At 38.3% G+C, this 21,042-nt stretch overlaps 4 protein-coding genes across 5 annotated transcripts; 1 reads left to right on the forward strand and 3 right to left on the reverse strand.

Annotated features, from left to right (window-relative positions):
* ch25hl2 (cholesterol 25-hydroxylase like 2) lies at nt 1-1,180 on the forward strand. Its single transcript, XM_079847192.1, has one exon. It carries the CDS (start codon nt 180-182, stop codon nt 1,050-1,052), a length of 873 nt encoding a protein of 290 aa, XP_079703318.1. The 5' UTR covers nt 1-179; the 3' UTR covers nt 1,053-1,180.
* A 6,623-nt stretch (nt 1,181-7,803) lies between these two features.
* f2rl1.2 (coagulation factor II (thrombin) receptor-like 1, tandem duplicate 2) lies at nt 7,804-11,427 on the reverse strand. Of its 2 annotated transcripts, XR_013818915.1 has the most exons (3): nt 11,146-11,427; nt 9,056-11,053; nt 7,804-8,291 (listed from the first exon to the last, which is right to left on the reverse strand). XR_013818915.1 is itself a non-coding variant. In XM_079848024.1 (2 exons), the coding sequence occupies exons 1-2, from the start codon at nt 11,213-11,215 to the stop codon at nt 9,957-9,959; spliced, it is 1,167 nt and encodes a 388-aa protein (XP_079704150.1). In that variant the 5' UTR covers nt 11,216-11,427; the 3' UTR covers nt 9,043-9,956. The 2 variants fall into 2 exon arrangements, 1 of the variants encoding a protein (XP_079704150.1); XM_079848024.1 differs by lacking the exon at nt 7,804-8,291 and having other exon boundaries at nt 9,043-11,053.
* Nucleotides 11,428-11,845: 418 nt separating this feature from the next.
* Nucleotides 11,846-15,399, reverse strand: f2rl1.1 (coagulation factor II (thrombin) receptor-like 1, tandem duplicate 1). The gene is made up of 2 exons (XM_079848025.1): nt 14,968-15,399; nt 11,846-14,471 (listed from the first exon to the last, which is right to left on the reverse strand). The coding sequence occupies exons 1-2, from the start codon at nt 15,032-15,034 to the stop codon at nt 13,405-13,407; spliced, it is 1,134 nt and encodes a 377-aa protein (XP_079704151.1). The 5' UTR covers nt 15,035-15,399; the 3' UTR covers nt 11,846-13,404.
* Nucleotides 15,400-15,899: 500 nt separating this feature from the next.
* On the reverse strand, nt 15,900-17,266 carry LOC307144793 (proteinase-activated receptor 1-like). Its single transcript, XM_079847353.1, has one exon. The coding sequence runs from the start codon at nt 17,263-17,265 to the stop codon at nt 16,366-16,368; it is 900 nt and encodes a 299-aa protein (XP_079703479.1). The 5' UTR covers nt 17,266; the 3' UTR covers nt 15,900-16,365.
* Nucleotides 17,267-21,042: the final 3,776 nt, after the last annotated feature.

Consider the following 21,042-nt stretch of genomic DNA (forward strand, 5'->3'; position numbering starts at 1 on the left):
CAGGAGGTGGTGCTTGGACACATTTTAGAGGCGTAAAGGCCTGCCTCATTTGGTGCAGATCAGATCATTTACAAAAAAGCCACATCCACCACTCAAAACAAGAGAAAGTCGCCGCCGTCTACTGCCAGCATCCTCACCATCCTGCCGCCGGCTGTTGCATCAACAACACGTAGCCGGCCATGAGTCCCGGCAGTGTACGCGGCACGCTGGACGCCAGCAACGTAACCTGGGCTCTGTCGGAGCGCTCCGTGCTGCAGCCCATGTGGGATTACCTCCAGCAGAACCACGAGAGCAGCTTGCGCTCGCCGCTGTTTCCCGTCGTCCTCTCGGTGTCCATGTACCTGGTGCTGGTGTTCTTCTACACCGTGCTGGACCTGCTGGCGCCCACCTGGCCCTCCATCTGCCGCTACCAGATCCACCAGGACCGCGCCGTCACCTGGTCCAACATCGGAGCCACTTTGGCGCTCACCACGTACAACCATCTGCTCTACATCTTCCCCGCCGCCGTGGCCCAGTGGATCTGGCGTCCGCCTGTGCCGCTGCCCCGCGAGGCGCCCACGCTCACCGCCTTCCTGCTGGGCATCGTGGGCTGCACCGTGGTGTTCGACTTCCAGTACTACCTGTGGCACCTTCTGCATCACCGCGTGGGCTGGCTGTACCGCACCTTCCACGCGCTCCACCACCAATACCGGCAAACCTTCAGCCTGGTCACGCAGTACCTGTCGGCATGGGAGCTCTTCAGCGTGGGCTTCTGGACCACCGTGGATCCTTTGCTGCTCCAGTGTCACTGTCTCACCGCCTGGGCGTTCATGCTGTTCAACATCTGGGTGTCCACTGAGGACCACTGTGGGTACGACTTCCCTTGGGCGATGCACCGTCTGGTTCCCTTCGGTCTTTGGGGCGGCGCGCTGCGGCACGACGCTCACCATCAGCAGCCGGGGACCAACTTTGCGCCTTTCTTCGCTCACTGGGACTGGCTGGGGGGCACGGCGACCATGCCGGCTCCCGCGAAGACAAAAACACAGAGAGAAAAGGACGAAAAGGAAGCCTGAGGCTCGCTTTCCCTTTCACACCCTCGCTCTCATCTCTCTCCTTTCGCTCCATCTGTCCCGCCCTGTCTCACACATTCCCCCCGTCGCTATTCATCTTCTCCCCGAACCGCAGATCAAGTGTCTTACTAACAAACCAGTAGAGGAGAAACATTACCAATGGTTCTTGAATGTATAAAGTGTCTTTTCTTGCAAATCTATCTATTTTTCTAAAATGTAAAAAAAAAAAAAAAAAACTCTTCAGCATTGGCCAATTTTTGGAGGTTTTGTGGGATATCTCAGGTTAGTAGTTTTGGCCTTATGTTCGCGATGTCTTTTTAAAGAGATTACGTGTGTTCAAAATGGCTTGTGTCCAATGCTTGTTATTGTATTTTTCACTAGACTTCAGTTAATAAAATGCTGTTGTTTGTTAAGTTTACCTTCAGCTGTGTTGATATGCATTTGAGGACCTTTGCAACCTTTGGATTGCTCTAAAAAAAAGCACTGACCGTTACAAACGTTAGAGGAGAGGAGCGTATGAAGTAACATTGTGTGAACACACAGGCATGTTAGCTAACAGTGATTGCTAGAAAGCGCAAAGACTACTTACATCATCACTGGTGCTGCTTGCTTTCCTAATATAAAGAAAAAATGCTCAAAGCACAGACAATATGAGCTTGCTAATTAGGCTGACACAGCAATTGTAAAGTTTAAAGGTACAGATCACCCAAAAATGAGAGTTTTATCACTTTAATCGACCTCATGTCATTCCAACTTCATATTATGGTCTTTCTTCCAAGAAACACAAAATGAGATGTTCGGCAAAAAAGTTTGAGCTTTGATTTAAAAAAGCACAATATTTCAAGTCTTCTGAAGCCATACAATATAATTGTGTGAGAAACAGACCAAAATTTACGCCACCAGACCTTGTGTTCATTTCAAAATTGGTACCTTTTGATGCATCATGCTAGGTGGGACGTCAAAAAGGCTCAATGCTATTGGTTCTCTCTCGTCACATGACCAATCAAGTTTTAAAAAATGACATTTAAGAAATGCATACGGCTTAAAGGGATAGTTTGTGCAAAAAATTTAATTTTGTCATTCTCACACACGTCATTCCAACTCACATATTATTTTCATTCTTCTATGAAACACAAAATCAGATGTTCGGTAGAATGTCAGAGCTTCTCTTTCAGTGAGAGTGGATGGTGATTTATATACTGCCAAGCTGTCAAAAAAAGACCAAAGGGCACTTTTGAGCCTAAACGCTGTTGGTTCTACCATGTCACATGATCAATCATGATATGGAAAGTGAAAAGTGACTGTAGATGACATTTGAGAACTGCATAAGGCTTAAAAATAAAAATATTAAAAAGATATTTTGAAGAACGTCGGACTCAAATTGCATGGACAAAAACTGCTGAAACACAACAAAATAATTTCTTTCATGTTCTGCAGAAGAACATTTTGCGCAAACAAAATTTTTGTCTGTTTCTCATACAAATCTATCAAAAGGCTTCAGAAAACTTAGTGTAAGAGTCATATAGACTACTTTTATGGATTGGTACGATAATGGGGGAACATAAACGATTACAAAACTCGTGAACTATAAGAACAATGTGTTTACACTTCAGGGTATGGATGTCCAACCGGCCTGAACATAAGCCACAGCATGCAGTGTTTGTTTTCTGCCATCGTTCGGTTCTATGCCACACTATGCTATTCGACAGTTTTACATAAGAGAAGCCCGCAGAGGATCTGGGCTGAGATCAGTCTACAGCCAAAGCAGAGAGGCAATGCTAATTAATCATCTTCTCTTTCAGCCTCCTACTGATCCCTCTGGCACATGGAGAATAGCTCCTCATGCTTTAAAAGAGAGAGAGAGAGAGAGAGAGAGAGAGAGAGAGAGAGAGAGAGAGAGAGAGAGAGAGAGAGAGAGAGAGAGAGAGAGAGAGAGAGAGAGAGAGAGAGAGAGAGAGAGATTCAGATAAAGTTGGCTTATGACACCAGGAACTGAACACTTTCAAATATGATTCAGATTTTTGCCACAGTAAGATACCAGCATGCGATGTCAAATAACGGAAGACCTTTAGCAAAGGGGGCAGAGGTGCTATCTGTAACCTTTAACTAGCTCGGAGGAGGCCAAACAAACAAACAAACATAAAAATCTGCGCTCTGCTGCGTTTGTGCATGCGAGGCTGAGCAGTACCTGGCTCTCGTCCAGCAGCTCAGTATCTCTGAAGACCTCAGGCTGAGCTCTCTAAACAGTAAGTTGTTATCTGCAGCTCAGCACAGGAAACCTTGGACCATTTCCCATCAGGCATTATTGTGGACGCCTCCCCCTCTGGCACTGCAACAGAGGGGTCCTTTAGGAATGTGGAAACTGGGAGAAAATGTGGACTGTGTTTTATAACAAGTAGTTATGCAGGGGAGATAAGATAATTCTGAGACACACAAATGGGTTAAATGTGTACATCTGAGTGATTTGACATGATATCATCATGATCTATTGTAGATGATAACCAGAAACATTTTCACCTTCCATTTACATGTGTATTGAACAATGAGATACATAGATCACTCAAACTGACATTAAAATACCTAGAAATAAACTCACTTCTGATTCTGAATGCAAAATAGGCGTATACTGTATCTCAGAGGAAAGTATTACAGTTTACAGTTCACTGATCTGATTGGCTAATGTATAAAGCATAATGTATAATGTTACATTTTTGCAGTATATACTGTGGACATTACACAAATGTTCTGTATGCAACATCCAGATGACATACTACATCTGCCAAAATTTGCAACACAGCAGAGCACACTATAATGTATAATGAGTTTGACTTGAATGTTTGTATCTCTCTCTCTCTCTCTCTTTCTTTGACTGCCAATAGTGGCACATTTTTACGCAAAAACTGGATTAAGGATGGAAAATAAGCATACTGGCTTTTGAAACATATTTTTCATATTGCATATTTTATATATTATTTTAAAATAGTAGGTACACAGTATATACAGTGCAGTATACCGGTACTCCATTCTGAACAGCCACTGAATACATGACAAAACAAGTGCTGCACTTACAAGATCTGTGCATTAGATGTCGCTGTGTTCAAAACTCATCCATCAATTGACTAAAAGTCAGAAATAATTGTAGTCATTCATTGTAAAAGATCAAATTAAGAAATAGAGCACAAAGCAATGTTATTTTAGTATCATTGAGATACTATTAATTTTTTAATGATTCCACATCATATTAAGGTAATTTGGTCGTTTACACTGTACCTTGTATATACAGTGGGGTCAAAAAGACCACGCTAACATTTGATTATTATTTGTATTTTTCATTTACATTTTGAAACAGGTACTTCATTTTAAAAAAGTAAACAAAAATTATGTGAATTTAGTCATGGAATTTGTTTTTAAATCAATCTTAAACCCATATTTTTATGCTATAATACTGTAGTGTTAGTTATATAACATAAAAGTTAATGTATACATACACACACACCCATATATATATATATATATATATATATATATAGCTTACATATATGTTTAATTTCTTAAACAACCGTGAAGACACATCATGGCCATATTCCAGGATGGCAAGGCCTAGATTCTTCACGTTCAGATTGTGTAATAATGCTTGAGAGGAGCATGAAGAATCATTTCCACACATGAATCGGCTCCTCTGAATCCAGACCTTAAATTCATTCAAGTTTTTGGGATGTGCTGGAGGATACTTTACAGAGTGCTGGACTCTTGCACCAAAAATGTATGCACTTCTTGGAGGAAATAATTGTTGTGATGTTATTTCCATCAAGAGGTGCATCATTTTTTGATGCATAATTTATATATATATATATATATATATATATATATATATATATATATAAATGATGCACCAAAACATGATGAGAAAAAGTGTGTGAAAGGTGATCTCTCTCATTATTTGATTGGCAACAACAAACATGATTCAACATGCTCATTGAACTGGTTTGACCAGTCACTGTGTTTATACAAGACACAAAGACATTCACAGACTGGTCCTATTTTCAAAATATAGGCCAACACACACCTGTTAAGATTCATGACCCCAACACACACAGCTGTAAACAATAGGTGATTGTGCGGTGAGAGCTGTCCCTTAATCTTAAACAGCAGGTGGTGGCGCGGTCTGAATATATTTAGCCGAATGAGAGACGTAGAGACTATTTTATAATATTTACACAAAACCACATTTCAATGGTTTCCCCCATTTCAATCAGGAACTGATCTGAGATGTCAACTTCCTACAGTCTATCTGACTCATTTACACTCATTACCTTATAAGGTCATACCTGTCCGTCACAGATTCTCTCACACTTGATCACTTCTGAGCTCTGTTCCTCCCAGGAAAATCTAAAATAACAGTTTGTCAGACACAGGGGAGGGTGGAAAGGGGGAGTGCAGATACAAAGAAAGAGAGGACAGGGGGAGGGAGAGATGAGAGAAAGAGAAGTAACGTCTTCCTCTCTGCGCTGTCAGTGTTATGCAATAGGAACTTCACTCGCTTTAAACACTGCTGGTCTCTTATAAACAGCATAGTCTAAAGTTCACAATCTTTCTGTCTTTTAAAAGAGCTAGTTTGCTTTTTACCTTAAAATACCTATACAGGAAAACATAAAAGTGGTGTTTGCTAAGGCAAGTGTCACTATTACTCATAGCTACTTCAAGTTTGAATTTTTTGAACAAACATTGAGGCCTAAGTAAACTTGCATCCTACATTGTATACGCTACTGACATCAATTACAGAACTTCAAATTGTGTTGTTTTCTGAGGAAACATTTGCTATTACTTACCTATATTCATCCGATTTACAGTTGGTTGAAAACAATCCTATCAATTTACACTGAAGGATGGGCATCTGACACAACAACCTGAACATATAGTGGTGTCAAGTTCTACATTGACAAAACAACTCACATTTTCTTCACAGTATGCAATCCAAACCTATGTGAATTATTCCCTTCAAACTAAATGCAAAATGGGAAAACTTTAGCACATTGTTAAATTCAGACAAATTTTCATAATAGCGTATATAAATCTACATGACAGTGTCACTGAGTTTACCTTCACCCACACTAAACACTTGCATGCAAATACATCCTTCTATCACACAGTCTAATGATTATTCCAATGATGCCAGCGAGAAACTGCACCCTAAATGGCACGAACAAGACCAGTGCGGTTTCCATAGCAACATCAAAAGACAAACACATCTAGAAATGGCCAGGAAGCTGTGAAGTCAAGAATCAAGAATCTGTGTGTGTGAAATTGGATCATCGGAGAGAGAGACAGCGTGAGAAAAAAGAGTGAGCGGAAGAGGGAGAGAGAGAGAGAGTTTGTGTATCTTATTTGAGAGTGTGGTTGGTCACAGCCCAGCCTGAAGGCTACATATATCTGACTAAACACAATTCTCACCTGAGATTGGGGAAATGCAAATGAGTGAGATGAATGGACACTTTCTATTCTTCCATTCTTCCATTCTTCCTGGAATTGATGCTACCCAAGGGGCTGGTATATGGAAGTCCATTTTAACCTAAGAGTAAAAAGGTAATGCTGAGATACATTTGAAAACAAGAAATACAGTCACATTGCAAGATATAAAGTCACAATTAGGAAAAAAAAGAGACATTTATGAGATATAAAGTCATTGTAAGATATATCAGACATACCAAATTAATACTTTTACTCAGCAAGGGTGTATTAAATTGATCAAAAGTAACAGCATTTATAATATTACAAAAGATTTATATTTCAAATGAATGATCTCTTTTGTACTTTCTATTGATCCTGAAAAAAGAAATCAAAGTTTTCAAAAAAACTATTAAGCAGCATAACTGTTTTTATCATTGATAATAATAACACATGTTTCTTGAGCAGCAAATCATCATATTAGAATGATTTCTGAAGGATCATGTGACACTGAAGACTGAAATGATGCTGAAAATTAAATATATTTAAATGTATAATAAATTACATTTTACAATATTTTACAATAATTAAGTTATTTGAAATTGCAATAATATTTTTTAAACTGTATTTCTGGTCAAATAAATGCTGCCTTGGTGAGCATAAAAACACTTACCGTCCCCAAACTTTTGAACAGTATAAATTTACAATGATAATAAATAAAGTGTGACTGAGAAACAGTCAAACATTTGTTTTTTACTCTAAGGCAGAAATGGGCTTTTATAAGTAGAAGCCAACTCAGGCCAATAAAGAAGTTAATCTGTTTCATTGATTATTAGTAACTGGCATTATATTACTATTGCTCATATACTAGGCTATTTTTTTAAACTTAATATTTTTAATTGCTACAGAAATTAATAACTAAGAACTACTTGCTGAACCTGAACCGTATACCTTTCAACTGGTGGATGATAAACATTTAAAAACATGTTTGAAATAAATTCTATTACATTTTTTTTAAGTCCAAAAAAGTCACTTCCTTCCCTTAGAAAAGAAAAAAAAAATCTGTGTTCAAGTTTAAACTGAAAAGGCTAAAGCTAGTTAAACAGGTTTAGAGGGTTTCTATTGACAGACAAAATTGTTAAGAGAAATGCTAAATATTTGTTAAAGCGGGGAGTGGACAGTGTCACACTATCACTGATCGAAGGAGCACATTGTGAATTCACAACAGCAGCAGGTACATATGCAGTTAGAGATTTTTCAATATGAAACATGCTCATAATCAAAACAGCATAGACGTGCGCATTAAAAAGAGAGCTGTTCATTAAACATAAGCAGAATTTGTGAATATTATTATATAAATGGTTAATGGTATATTACATTTAATAATTTACATGTATTTAGCAGATGCTTTTATCCAAAGCAATTGAATGAGGCCCATTTTGTCTCCAACAGTTACTAAAAGAGTTCAACCAAGTGAACATTAACAGTTTATAGCCTCAAAGATATCATCAAGAAGTCTTGTGTCACGAGGTTGGCTAGTTTCATAGATCGCAGTGTTTGTCATAGTTTCTAACAACAGCATATGACTCACCCACTCTTAAAAAATAACCTTTAACATCAATGAAACCTTCACATTCGTCAAAATGCTCTTTATAGTGGGAAAGGTTCTTTAGAATTTTCAAATGTTCTTCACACTATAAAAAAATTATTTTAAGTACTGTTTACTTAAAGGTTCTTTGGGAACCAAAAAGAGATGTGAAAAAAAAACCTTTTTGGACCTTTATTTTTAAAGGAGAACTCCGGTCAATTTTAACATTGAGCTCATTTTTTTGTACATTTGGAGTGCTGTCAATACAGAGAACAACGACAAAAATCGGTGTTGCGTACACCGAGTTATTCTATTTTAAAAATTTGCACCCTGTTGACTTCAATGGGGCAAGTACTAAACCTGCTTTTAGCCTCTTAACATCCTTGATGTGTCATTACAAGTGCACAGAAAATGTGAGTGATTCCTTCTGAGTGAACACGAGTGAGTCTGACTGCAGTAGATGTGAAAGAAATGTATAAAAATGATGTTATTTAAGCCAGCGCAAATACCTTTGTTTACATCCTGTTTTTCGGTTGAAGTCCAAAGTAGTCGATTGCAGAGTTCACACGCATAGGTTTAATACCTATGATCACGCGCGTGAACTCGGCAATCGACTACTTTGGACTTCAACCGAAAAACAGGATGTAAACAAAGGTATTTGCGCTGGCTTAAATAACATCATTTTTATACATTTCTTTCACATCTACTGCAGTCAGACTCACTCGTGTTCACTCAGAAGGAATCACTCACATTTTCTGTGCACTTGTAATGACACATCAAGGATGTTAAGAGGCTAAAAGCAGGTTTAGTACTTGCCCCATTGAAGTCAACAGGGTGCAAATTTTTAAAATAGAATAACTCGGTGTAGGCAACACCGATTTTTGTCGTTGTTCTCTGTATTGACAGCACTCCAAATGTACAAAAAAATGAGCTCAATGTTAAAATTGACCGGAGTTCTCCTTTAAGTGTAGACATACATAACAGTCACATTCAATTATTCAAAGGAAACTAACAATTCAGCAGGAAGCAAAACAGTTTCAAAGCAAACAAAAGATTTATTGAAAAGGCATTGTGCCTTGGGGGATAAAACAGTCACAACGGTTTTATTAGCTGCATTTTCTGAAAAGACGTAGTAACATTTAATTAATAAAGAGATTGTGGTATATGATAAGATAAACAACATGTGAGAGAAGGATTTGTGCAAAACAATTTGCACAGACGTACACGGAACCAATCTCTAGAATTCCAATATAGAAATAAAGGTTTGTTGCCAGAGATACAGCTGTTTTGTTTGAAACTATCAAATATGCATGAATTTAGGAACATTTAAACGTTTATCACACAGCTGACCTAATTATATAATACAGTGAGGTATAAGAAGAAGAAAAAAATAGTCATTGTGACTAGCTGGCAAGAATTGTTGCTAATCAGGCATTAACAACAGAAGAAATTCTGGCTGGATGACAAAGTTAAAACATACTTAATTTTTACAGCAGAGCATTTAACCGTTCACAGGCTGACAAATTCACATTAAAAATCATTTTGCCAGGCCCATCTGAAGAATATCAAATGTAACAACAGAATGACCCGGCTCGGATGCTTCTCTTCAAGTTTTACCAAACTGCTTTGGCTTCGCGGCCCTGAGCTTTAGACTGAACGTTGCAGTCATGTGATCAAGAAACAGGTTTTTCTGTTCAAACTCTTTGTGGTTCCTTCAGCTTTGGGTTTTACGAAGGTCTAACAGCTGAAACAAAATATCTTCATAGACACCTTCATGTGTTCTCAGACAGTTTATTCAGTGAAGAACACGAGATCCACGGTGCCAGCGCTCAAAACATAAACTCCTGTCCATCATGGTCCTTATTGACCCGCTCTCAGCAGGTGCTGCTCTCCGTGGCGCCTGTGCTAGAAGTGTACCTGTTGTTCTTTTTCGAGTACTTCATGGAGCTGAACGACACCCTCATCCTGTCCACCGTACGACTGCTGCGGCACAGAAGCGTGTTCTTGACGTGCTCCCTGAACTCGTCCGAGACGTAATAGTAGATGAAAGGGTCCAAGCAGCTGTTGAGGCTGGCCAGGCACAGCGTGGTGATGTAGAAGCCATAGCTGTTATTAGCCCAACTTTTTTCCTGGACAGAGTAGTGAACCACCAGCATCACATTACTGGGGATGAAGCAGACCAGGAACGTTACGAGCACCGTGACAATGAGGACCACGGCTCGTTGGCGGGTTTTACTGGCACTGCCCTCAATTGCGGAGATCCCAAGCGAACGAAGGAGAAGAACGTAAGCAACTATGATGACCAACATTGGGATGAAGAACCCAAGACCTGCCATTACCATGAAATAATAATAGGCCAGCTGAACGCCCTGGAACTTGTTTTCTGTCTGATTGTTCTTCTGACTGACAAGGGTGATGTCATGGCAGGTGGTGATGTTAAGTTCTGTGGAATTAAATGTTTGCTGGTAGAGGTACAAAGGCGTAGTGCTGACCCCTATGAAGATCCAGATACACACAGATACGATGATTGCAAACTTGTTGTTTTTCCTCTGCTGGGAGAGCGGGTGAGCGCAGACCCAGTACCGCTGGACACTTAGACAAGTGATGAAGAGGATGGAGCAGTACATGTTGCCGTAGAAGAAACCCACCAACACTTTACACATCCCTTCCCCATAAGTCCAGTTGTTTCCTTTTAAATGGTAAGCGATCTTGAGAGGTGTCCAGATAACAAACATCAGGTCAGCCAGCGCCAGGTTGCCCATGTAAATGGCAGCAGGGTGAATTTTCTTTGACCTGAACAATAAAACCCATATCGCCATCGCGTTGCTTGGCAACCCCAATACAAAAACAATTATGTAAATAATTGGCAGGAAGACTGTTGTGAGGCTGCTCTGTAGTATATCTTTAACGACCTGGTCAATGGCTGAACCCTCCTCGACTATAAGAATCCGCCCTCTGCCTTTAGGTCTATCTGAAACAAAACAAATTAATTCATATTAAAATGAGTGAATTACAAACAAAAGTACATCAGAAAAACAAGTAAATAAAAATAAAGCGACTCACCTGTCTGTGCCGACGCAAAAATCACACACGCGGAAAGAAACAAGATCCGGTAACTCGCGGAGACAGCCATAATCCGTGTTTTTCAAACTTTTCGTTATTTCTCAAACTAAATAACAGTCTGTCTCTTGAAGCGGTGTATGAGCTCTGTGTTCCTCTCCGTGAAATGTTTTTAGTCGACCTGAAAGAAGGGAGGGCACACCTTAACCCTCAGAGGACTCAAAGCGCGTCGAGTTTCCACCTGCATGACGTCACACGCTTGACGCATTCCATAGCAGTCAGATCCTGTTGCGAGTTTCGAGTTTTGATCGAAATCAAACACGTGAGCTGCGCGTGGGAAGAGAGAGACCAATATTGTGTTGTGGGTCATATGAAACTAGTAATTTTTCAGTTTTAACAATAACAGTGCTGTTTAAAGGGTATTTACGTGCTATTTTTTTTTCTTAGATAGCAACATTCTTTAATGTTCTTTCAAAATTCAAGATTGTCATCTGTAGGCTACGTTAACTTATTTTGTCCATTCCTCACAAGAAAGATGGGGAAGAAATGCATAATAAACAATAAAATTCAAATAGGCCTACATTAAAATAAGAGTAGCCTATACACAATAAGGGGCAATACACTAAGAATAATACAAATAAACAATACACAAAAATTAATAATACATTAATAATAAACACAACACAGTAAGTCAATACACAGTCAATACACATAATCATATTTATTTGATCAAAATTACATTACAAAGTTGCATTGTTATTGTTACCTAAAACCCAAACTAAAAATAAAGTTGAAATAAAATATTAAAAGAAAAAACTAAATCTTAGAAATGTTGCCTTGTCAACTAATATGATACTAATAACCTAATATACTAGGTTACTAGGTAATATAGGCTACTAACACTGAAATAAAAAAAAAAATTAATAAAAAAAAAAAACTATGTATAAAAATACTAGAAAAAATACAAAAACTAAAATAACACTGAACACAATTCAAAACTTGTCAAATATATTAATCTTCATAAAAACATTAGCATATGGCATATAAGAGAAACACTACAATGTACTAAGGTTAATCTAAAAAAAATAATTGGCAACCTCTTTGATAAAGTTGTACAACTTTATCAAACTTTTTTTTTTAAAGAATTTGGTCTTGTTGTACAACTGATTAATCAGATATTCATTAAATACAAATAATATAAACCTATGATTTCATCAAGGTCACAGAGGCTCTGGATTTTTATCATTTTGATAATTATTCTTATATATTCTGTTCAACCGTTCTATCAATGGTTTATTTTTAAATAATTTTTTGCCACATAATTTTTTTGTTGCTCCATATCTTTCAAATAACTGCAAATCGATGTTATGATTTAACTGATCATATAAAAAGTTGCTCCGTGGACCATTTTCTACTTGCCGTCTGTCTTGTTAAGAGAACAAGACCAACACACACACAGAGCAAATCACAGGGAACATAGGAAGACAAATTTTATTGATAAATACATTGAAAATTCTTTAAAAAAAAAAACCCCACACAAATACAAAATAAACTCAGATAAAACATCATTCGAACAGATGTGCTTTGAAACCAAGTGCGGGCATGAGTGTACAAAGAGACAAAAATGTCTAAAAGAAACCATTGTGTATAAGACTGAATGGTGCTGCCATTTCAGCATTCAGTGCTTTGAACAAATCTGGACAAGGTTAGTTTTGCTGGTCATACATTCACACGTCATTGAACACATTCACATTCTTTTAGAGCTCCTTCTACACACATTTAGACAGGAATAAATGCAAAATGTTTTCTGTAACAGGTGCTCCAAAACTATTACAGCTCTAAGTTATTCAGTCAGCTTCCAGTCAACCTTCACAGAACTAGATTAAAGGTCATTTGAGAGAAGATTCTGAGAAATCCCACTAACACAGAGAGACTTAAAGCAACAATGGCAAACAATGTTTCAACATTTCCATGGTGAAGACGTCATCAATCAGGAGGACAGTTTGGAGTTCCAAGAAGCGCTGGAATGAAACTCCTATGGTATTTTTACATATGGGTGAGATTTCATGAAAAAAGATGTTTACTCATTGCTTGAATTACATGTGAAATGTCAACTACAACTCAGTGCCTGTTTCAGAAACTTGTACCTCCAGCCCTTACAACATTTTATAATATAATAACAAGAGCTCATACAGTTTTCAAGAGGTACTATAGAGCATATCAAATATCTATAAAACAGTTTATGGTTTTCATACATCATTCTTAGTAGGAAGTACTCTGCGTGTTTTCAGTGTCTGACGTGTAGGTACTCTTTTTCCTTGAATACTTCAATGCGCTGAAGGAAACTCGCATCCTCTGTGCGGTGCGCTCGCTGCGACAAAGAAACATGTTTCTGACATGTTCTCTAAAATCATCTGAGATGAAATAATACACAAATGGGTCGACGCAGCTGTTCAGGCTGGCCAGGCATAGCGTGGTGATGTAGAAGCCATAGCCGCTGTCCTGTACTCCCAAATAGAGCAGGGAGTAATGCACCAGAACCATGATGTTACTCGGGGTGAAACACACCAGGAACATTACCAGCACTGTGACGATGAGGATGACAGCCTTCCTCCGCTTCTGAACAATGTTAGGGTCTGTCATCGAGCTCTTCAAGGCACGCAGCATCAGCACATACGCCACTATATTTACTATGCAGGGAACTACAAATCCCACAACTCCCATAGTCAGGAAGTAGATAGAAGGGTATAGTGATTGGCTAGGACGAGTGACATCATGGCAGGTGACAATATTAAGGTTGGTGACCTTCACGGTCTGGTCATAAAGATAAAGAGGCACCGTAATAACCCACACAACCAGCCACACGCACACAGACACACCTGCCGCCAATTTGTTGTTCCTTTTCTGCTGGGATAGAGGATGTACTATGGCCCAATACCTCTGGACACTAATACACGCAATGAAAGCAGTTGAACAATACATGTTCCCATAGAAAAAGCCCACCAGCACTTTGCACAGGGCTTCTCCGTAGATCCAGTTATTCCCGTTAAAATGGTACGCGATCTTAAGAGGAATCCAGATTATGAACAACAAGTCCGCCAGTGCAAGGTTGACCATGAAAATGGATGAGGGATGTTTCTTCTTCGTCCTAAAGAGAAACACCCAGATGGCCAATGCATTGGCTGGCAAGCCCACACTGAAGACAATGATGTACACCACTGGGAAGAAGATCTGGGTGAGCTTGCTGCTCAGTACATCAACAGCAGTGGACGTCACCGATACACCCTCCTTAGTTTCATCACCAGTAAAGCCTCTGTCCAAGTCAGAATCTAGACAGACAGATAGATATATTTACTCCACATGCATCACTTCAGAGCTTAAATGATTTATAGACACAAAGATTCATCATGGTCTGCATGCATCAGCATGTAAGCTACATTATGAAATCTGTCTGCTGTAAAGGAATAAATGCATGTTGTGATCCATGCTATTATTACTCATAGCAAAGGCTAAACATAGCAGAAGAAAACATGCATTAAAAAACTTTTTGTTCCACATATAGGTAGGCAGGTTTAAACAATGTGAAATCAAACTTTTCATACCTAAAACGGCAAGGTCCTTATATTATATGAATATTAATATAGGCTATATACTTTTAAAAATATGTATTTTTTTAGACAAATCAGAAAGTAAATCTCATAACGCTTTACATTTGTAACTTGTATAAGTGGTTATCAGTAGTAAATAAACAAATAAAACGTTTTCATATATGAAAGCACTGTCTCGAGACACGTTTCGTGAGAAACATAACAAACAAATTCTTACTTTGACTTGACAGGTTCACGCTGATTAACAGAAGCACGGCGTAAATCCAGGTCAATGGGTGAGCCATTTTCCGGCAAATTGACTGGAAAGACTGGAATTAGTAGAGCTTGACTGTTTTAATCTTGAATGTAAACAGAATAAGCTCTTTATAGACAGGTGAGGAGCTCCGTTAAGCAAAGTCATATGACCTTACCTGGCTGGGACACGCCCTTCAGAGCGACGCATTTACACTGGTAGCCTATTTCATGGGGACAGTTTTAAATATGTAGCCTATATATTTCCTCAGTTACATGCTGAAAATACATAACTTCAATGCACCTAACATTTCCAAAAACAAAATGTGCTCTTCCTTTCTATGAGCTAACCATTCCGCTGTATTGTTGTGAAGCGTCAGTTTTTCTCTCGCCAGAATTCTTTAAGAATATGACGCAACAGTTCAAAGACTCTTAAGCATTTATGTAGCTAGTATCAGTAAAGATATAAATAGAAGTGATGACTGTCTTTTAAGGTAGGGTAAGTGAATTCCTTACAAACAACCAATCACTTGATAGGCTTATTGTTACTTACTGTGCTGTCAAAATATCTAGTTTTTATCATGCACGTTCAACGGTCAACATGTAGCCTATGGTTTCTGCAAAATTGCCATACAGCAATTATTGTCTACCATTTCATTAATTATCATCTTCAAAATGCATAAGAACCTTTTGAACATAATTAACGATGGACCAGTTGTATATTTTGGTTGCCTAATTTAGACGGCATTAAAACAGCATAGCCTACGGTATGTAGTCTGCTAGGTGTATGCGTTGGGTAGACATTTGGATAAACACCGCCACCTAGAGGATTGCATAATCACAGCCTCAGTGTGTCATGTAAAAAACGTCTGTTTAAAAATGTTTAAAATAAATAAACGATCAAATGTTATTAGTTTTTATTCATTATTATTGTGGAACCACACAAATCCATAGATAGATAGATCTTTAATTGGCACAGCATGATATTATATTATAAACAAACTGTATGCATGTAGTTGTAGTTAAAGATTAGAATACATTATACATGCATCGCACATGCAGAGCCACTGAATACATACACTTCATATATTTATTAACATTGACAAATTAATACATTGTTATTGAATGAATGAATACATTTGTTAAATGCATGAGCTCACCTCTGATGATGATAATGATGTTGATATTAGATCCAGAGTCATTCAATGCTTAAATACAGCTTTTATTTTCGTTGATTTCGTTCTTATGAAGAATGTTTTTTTAGAAAATTTTTTTTTTTATATTTTGACAATTTAAACTTTTCAAAATGTAATTTTTGTTTTAAATGTCAAAGTGTCTACTTTCATTGAATTATTATTATTATTCAGATTTCCTAGCATCACAATCATGTGTTTGCTCTTTCTGCCTGCCTACATCTCAAAACAGAGCTGATTTTCTGTCTGTACTGAGACGAGCCATAATAGTACAGTAGAGGGTCCAGGAAAACACTTGAGCTCCCCAAACACACAGCCAACAGGTAAGCCGGATAGGTATTCACTCCTCTGTTTCCTCCAGTAGCTAAACGAATACAGTGATACAACAGGATTCCATTGGATGGTGCAAAACACACCACAAACTCCATCAGCACGGCAGTAGCCATAATCACGGCTCTTCTTTCCTTATCTAAGGTAGAAGATGATGTTGTTAAACGAGTAGGTTTGACACTGAGCACGTATATGATGGTAGAGTAGCTCACTAAGATGACGACCAACGGCAGGAAGAAGTAGAGGCAGGGGAGGATGGAGAACAGGTACAAGTAAAACAGCATTGAAAAGTCATTTTTTGGCAGCACATCAAAGCATGTGACCCCCACCTTGTTGACATTGAACGTTTGTCTCACTGAGAGAATCGGCACCGTACCAGCGAGCGCCAGTAGCCAGACCAGCACACATACACACGTGGCTTTCCTTGCACTCCTCCAGGTTAGAGAGGCGATGGGAAGCGCCACAGCCAGCAGTCTGTCCACACTCATGCACATCATCAGCAGTATGGAGCAGTACATGTAGCAGTAGTAAGCAGCACTGAGCACACGACACGCCACCTCACCGAACACCCAATCTGAAGCGTTCAGCTGGTAGTGGATCTTCAGAGGCAGCAGCAGGGTGAAGAGCAGGTCCACACACGCCAGGTTAGACATGTAGATCACAGCTGGTTTCTTCACTCGAATCCTACAGGTGAACGTCACCAAGGCCAAAGCGTTCAGGGGCAAACTAATGAGGATGATGAAGATGTAGAACGAGGGCATGACGCGTGTGACCATCAAGCCTTTAAATAGCAGAACTGCCTCCTCTGGTATGCCCAATCCTCCAGAGAATGGAATAGTTTGGTTATTGTATGTATCTGCACTTAGATTATTTCTATTAGAATCTGTAACCAAAACACAAACACAATCAATGCTTTAATTGACTGACTTTCCTTCAGTCTCATAAACAGCTGTTGCACTACATTACCTAATATACATTTAAATTCAGCACATCAGCTAGACGTAACTGAAAGTCATGACACTGATGTACTTACCATTTAATCCATCGAATGTTTGATTAACTGTAAAGGAAAGAAAGTAATTTATGTTCTCCATGAATACAGATGAGCTGAGATTCAAACTCTAAAGTATTTCACAACTTTAACATAAAAGATGGATAGACATGGATGTACAGTGTTGTTCTTCACTCATGAGTAATTTCTTCTGAGTGAAAATGACAGTATATGGTTTAAAATGTGGTGACCTCACCAAAGCCTTCGGTCTTGATAGAGCGAGATGGGAGGAACACTGATTGGTTTGGGTGTGTCTGAAAGTTTAGACACAGGGATATATATATATAGTCCATTACCATTACAAAATGGTGCATCTCCAAGAAATAGGGTGCAAATTTGCTTAGGAATACAGGAATATTTTAGAACATTATAGTGTTTTACTTGCTTTGTGGAGCAAATTGAAAACTGAAATACTTAACTACACATATTGAACAGACTGAAAGTAATGATAATTATAACAAATGTTAATGATAAATACTCCATATTAAGCACTTCTGTAAACAAAAACCCACTGGAGAGTTCACAATGCAAGGTCTTGTGGTCTAATAAGGCAGCACTCTCCAAACTGATGCATGTGGTTAGGACATAAATCTCCACAGAATGTCCCGTAAGAGCTCAAGTGTTTTTGCCAGTAAAGCTCAGATCTAGAAATGTTTCACTTATCACCATTTCTTTGTGGATCCATTATTGTGTAAAGGGGTTTGTGGCTTCCTAAAGTGATCTGCACGTTCACAGCCTCTGCTTATTAAATATTGATAAATGGTACAGTAGGCTAGTTATTAATGATTATTCAAATAAAGACAAATCAGATACACATGAAAACAGTATCTTACTTTTACTGTAAATGTTCACTCTCATTAACAAAAGCACACAGGACTTGAAGGGACGCTGCGCAGACTGATCGGTTTATGACATCACAGTACTGCAAGAGTGATATGGATTTTGAAAGCATACAGAGCCATCCGCTCTCTAATCACTCTTGCGGTGCTCTGATGTCATACACCGATTGGTCCATCCAGCGCACCTTCAAGTCGAACACACCAATCACCAACTGGGAGAGAGGAGGAGAGAAGCCTGTGTCCTAGGTAACCAGATGTGACGCCGCGACACGCGATAAAAGTTATCTTTTTTATGTTAATCAAAGTTTTTGTCCTAACCAGCCGCGACGGCGACACGTTACAATTCTATTTTAGAAACGGTTTCTATTTTTCTGTAACATCGCAGCTGGAACAAAAAACACAAAGTGTGGCAATGATAATCTCAGGTACTGTTTATATGCTTTATTTAATGTTAAAAGTGTGTAATGTGACTTTGAATAGCATTTAGTGCTCCCTGCTTTGTAGCTTGAAATTAAACAAATTTCGCCACTGGCAAAACAATGCAAGTTTGAGAGGAGCTAAAAAGCAGCAAAGGATGCAACAGCGATGCTGACCTGGCGTTCTTGTTGATGGACTAGCAAGTAAATCTCTTATTTGTAAACTTGCTTGCGTTCTATGTTCTATGTTGTATGTTGTTGCGGTTACTTGTTGTATGTCATTTTTTACGAAGTTGTTCATTCATCCATTGTTGATAAAAAGACCAGTCCACTAATTTCCACATATAGCTAGCTATCGATTAGCAGAGCTGTTAGCAGACTTGATAACAAACACTTGTTTCTCTTACGTGTTTTTGCGTTATGTTTTATTGCCCAGCTTGCCACACGAGCAAGTTTACCAGCTGCACTCAGGTGTTGTGACTATGTGATATGTTTATCACATAGTCCTTTGTCTGGTTCAGGTTTCGTATGGCACGTGTTCTGTGCTTATGCAAACTTTAGCTGGCTTATTTGTATGAAATCGTGAAACATTACTTCGTCAGTAGACATCTTCGGAGGCTATCTGTGCCTGTTCGATGTCCGACACTTCCATCCTACTGAACAGGTACCCGTATACAGGGGGGAGGGGATCAGGTCGTGAGTGCAGAGAAGGCTCTGCATGAATGGTATTTACGAAAGTAACATTAAATACAAGTACTCCACAGCGACTCTAGGGGTCGCTGTTTGAAAAAAAAACGGAAAACTGCATAGTGTGCCTTTAATAAATGCCTTCTGAAGCAAAGCGATGGGTTTTTGTAAAAAAAATCCATGTTTAAAACTGTTTAAGCTATAATCACTGGCTTCAAGCATCGGCCGTATGTATACGAGAGAGTCAAGTCTGTACAGCGACACGAATTGAGGTCGGCCTATGGTAAATAATCTGCTAAAGTTATTGTTGTTTAGCATGATGCAACATTTATTATTTTTAAACGATTAGCTAGATAGAGCTAGGGTAGGTAGATATCAATTAATTTCTATACTGTATATCAATGGATGGGTCTATCATTTATTTTGAGAGACAAAAAGTTCTTGACGGTCAGGTTGATGTTCTGTCTGGCTCAAACTTAGCTAACCACGTGTAGGTTTAACTGCCCCTAGTCTTCTCACTTTCAAAATTAATTTTCTTTTTCATTTTCTTTTGTTGTTGAATGAATTGTTTCTTTCATTCTCTTTAGCTTGCGTTAGATGCCTCTTCTGGTAAGACCCTGTTTACTCTTTGCATTAAAACATACTCCACATGGTTTCTGGGGCAACATTACAGTAGGCTAGATATTGGAAATATGTGAACTTCTTTTTTTACAGTCTATGGTGTGAACACACAAAAGACACATTTATAATAGGCATATATGTATATGTAAATCTCTCTCTCTCTCTCTAAGTAAAGAGTTGAACCACACACTCACTCAAATATTTTGATTATTTCCAACGTCATACATGATAAAACCCACATTAAAAACTTTTCCCATATGGTTTGAATGTAGATTCTAGTTTGAGTTGTTTATTATAAATGAGATGATCTAATTATCTAATTTATATCTTAATATACATTTTTCTTAAAATAGCTTACTGATCTGGACTAAAATGTAGGCTATATGTGCACTTAATGTGGGTTTTATCATACTCTGTATTTACCAAGTCTCTTTAACATTTACTGTATAGTCAATATTTAAAATTGTGAATTTCTCTGAATTTATTATTTCTTGGAAACATTTTGGATATTGTAAGATCACAATTGAAATAAATATATAACACTGTGCAAGTGGTTTTTGGATATTTTAATAAAAAATCTTACATATTTTACTTTTAAGACATGATGAGCCAAATAAAAAATGTAACATAAAAGAAAACAATCTAGATCATACCTTGACTGGAAAGGAACACGTCTTCCAGAACAGTGTGCAAAATCTTGCACGCGTTTTGGTGTAATTCACTTTAGGAAATAGCTATCTAAAATGCATTAAACAGATTATATTTGTCTGCCGGAAAAGTACATGCTGTTAGTTTATTTACGTTGGGTAGACATATGGATTAACACAGTGCTTGATTGCATAATCACAGCCTCTGTGCAATGATCCAGTGGCTTCAGTCAAATGGTAGGCTATTACAGCTTTTATTTATTTATTTTTATTACTA

Source organism: Squalius cephalus, assembly GCF_949319135.1.
Source record: "Squalius cephalus genome assembly, chromosome: 17".
Lineage (NCBI taxonomy): Eukaryota > Metazoa > Chordata > Actinopteri > Cypriniformes > Leuciscidae > Squalius > Squalius cephalus.

What these genes read in the sequence shown, in the direction of transcription:
- ch25hl2 (XM_079847192.1), top strand. Translation starts at nt 180, where the DNA reads ATGAGTCCCGGCAGTGTACGCGGCACGCTGGACGCCAGCAACGTAACC.
- f2rl1.2 (XM_079848024.1), bottom strand. Translation starts at nt 11,215, where the DNA reads ATGGCTGTCTCCGCGAGTTACCGGATCTTGTTTCTTTCCGCGTGTGTG. An exon ending in TTTTGCGTCGGCACAGACAG is followed by an intron (nt 11,054 to 11,145) that starts GTGAGTCGCTTT and finishes GTTTTGTTTCAG; the next exon opens with ATAGACCTAAAGGCAGAGGG.
- f2rl1.1 (XM_079848025.1), bottom strand. Translation starts at nt 15,034, where the DNA reads ATGGCTCACCCATTGACCTGGATTTACGCCGTGCTTCTGTTAATCAGC. An exon ending in CGTGAACCTGTCAAGTCAAA is followed by an intron (nt 14,472 to 14,967) that starts GTAAGAATTTGT and finishes CTGTCTGTCTAG; the next exon opens with ATTCTGACTTGGACAGAGGC.
- LOC307144793 (XM_079847353.1), bottom strand. Translation starts at nt 17,265, where the DNA reads ATGCCCTCGTTCTACATCTTCATCATCCTCATTAGTTTGCCCCTGAAC.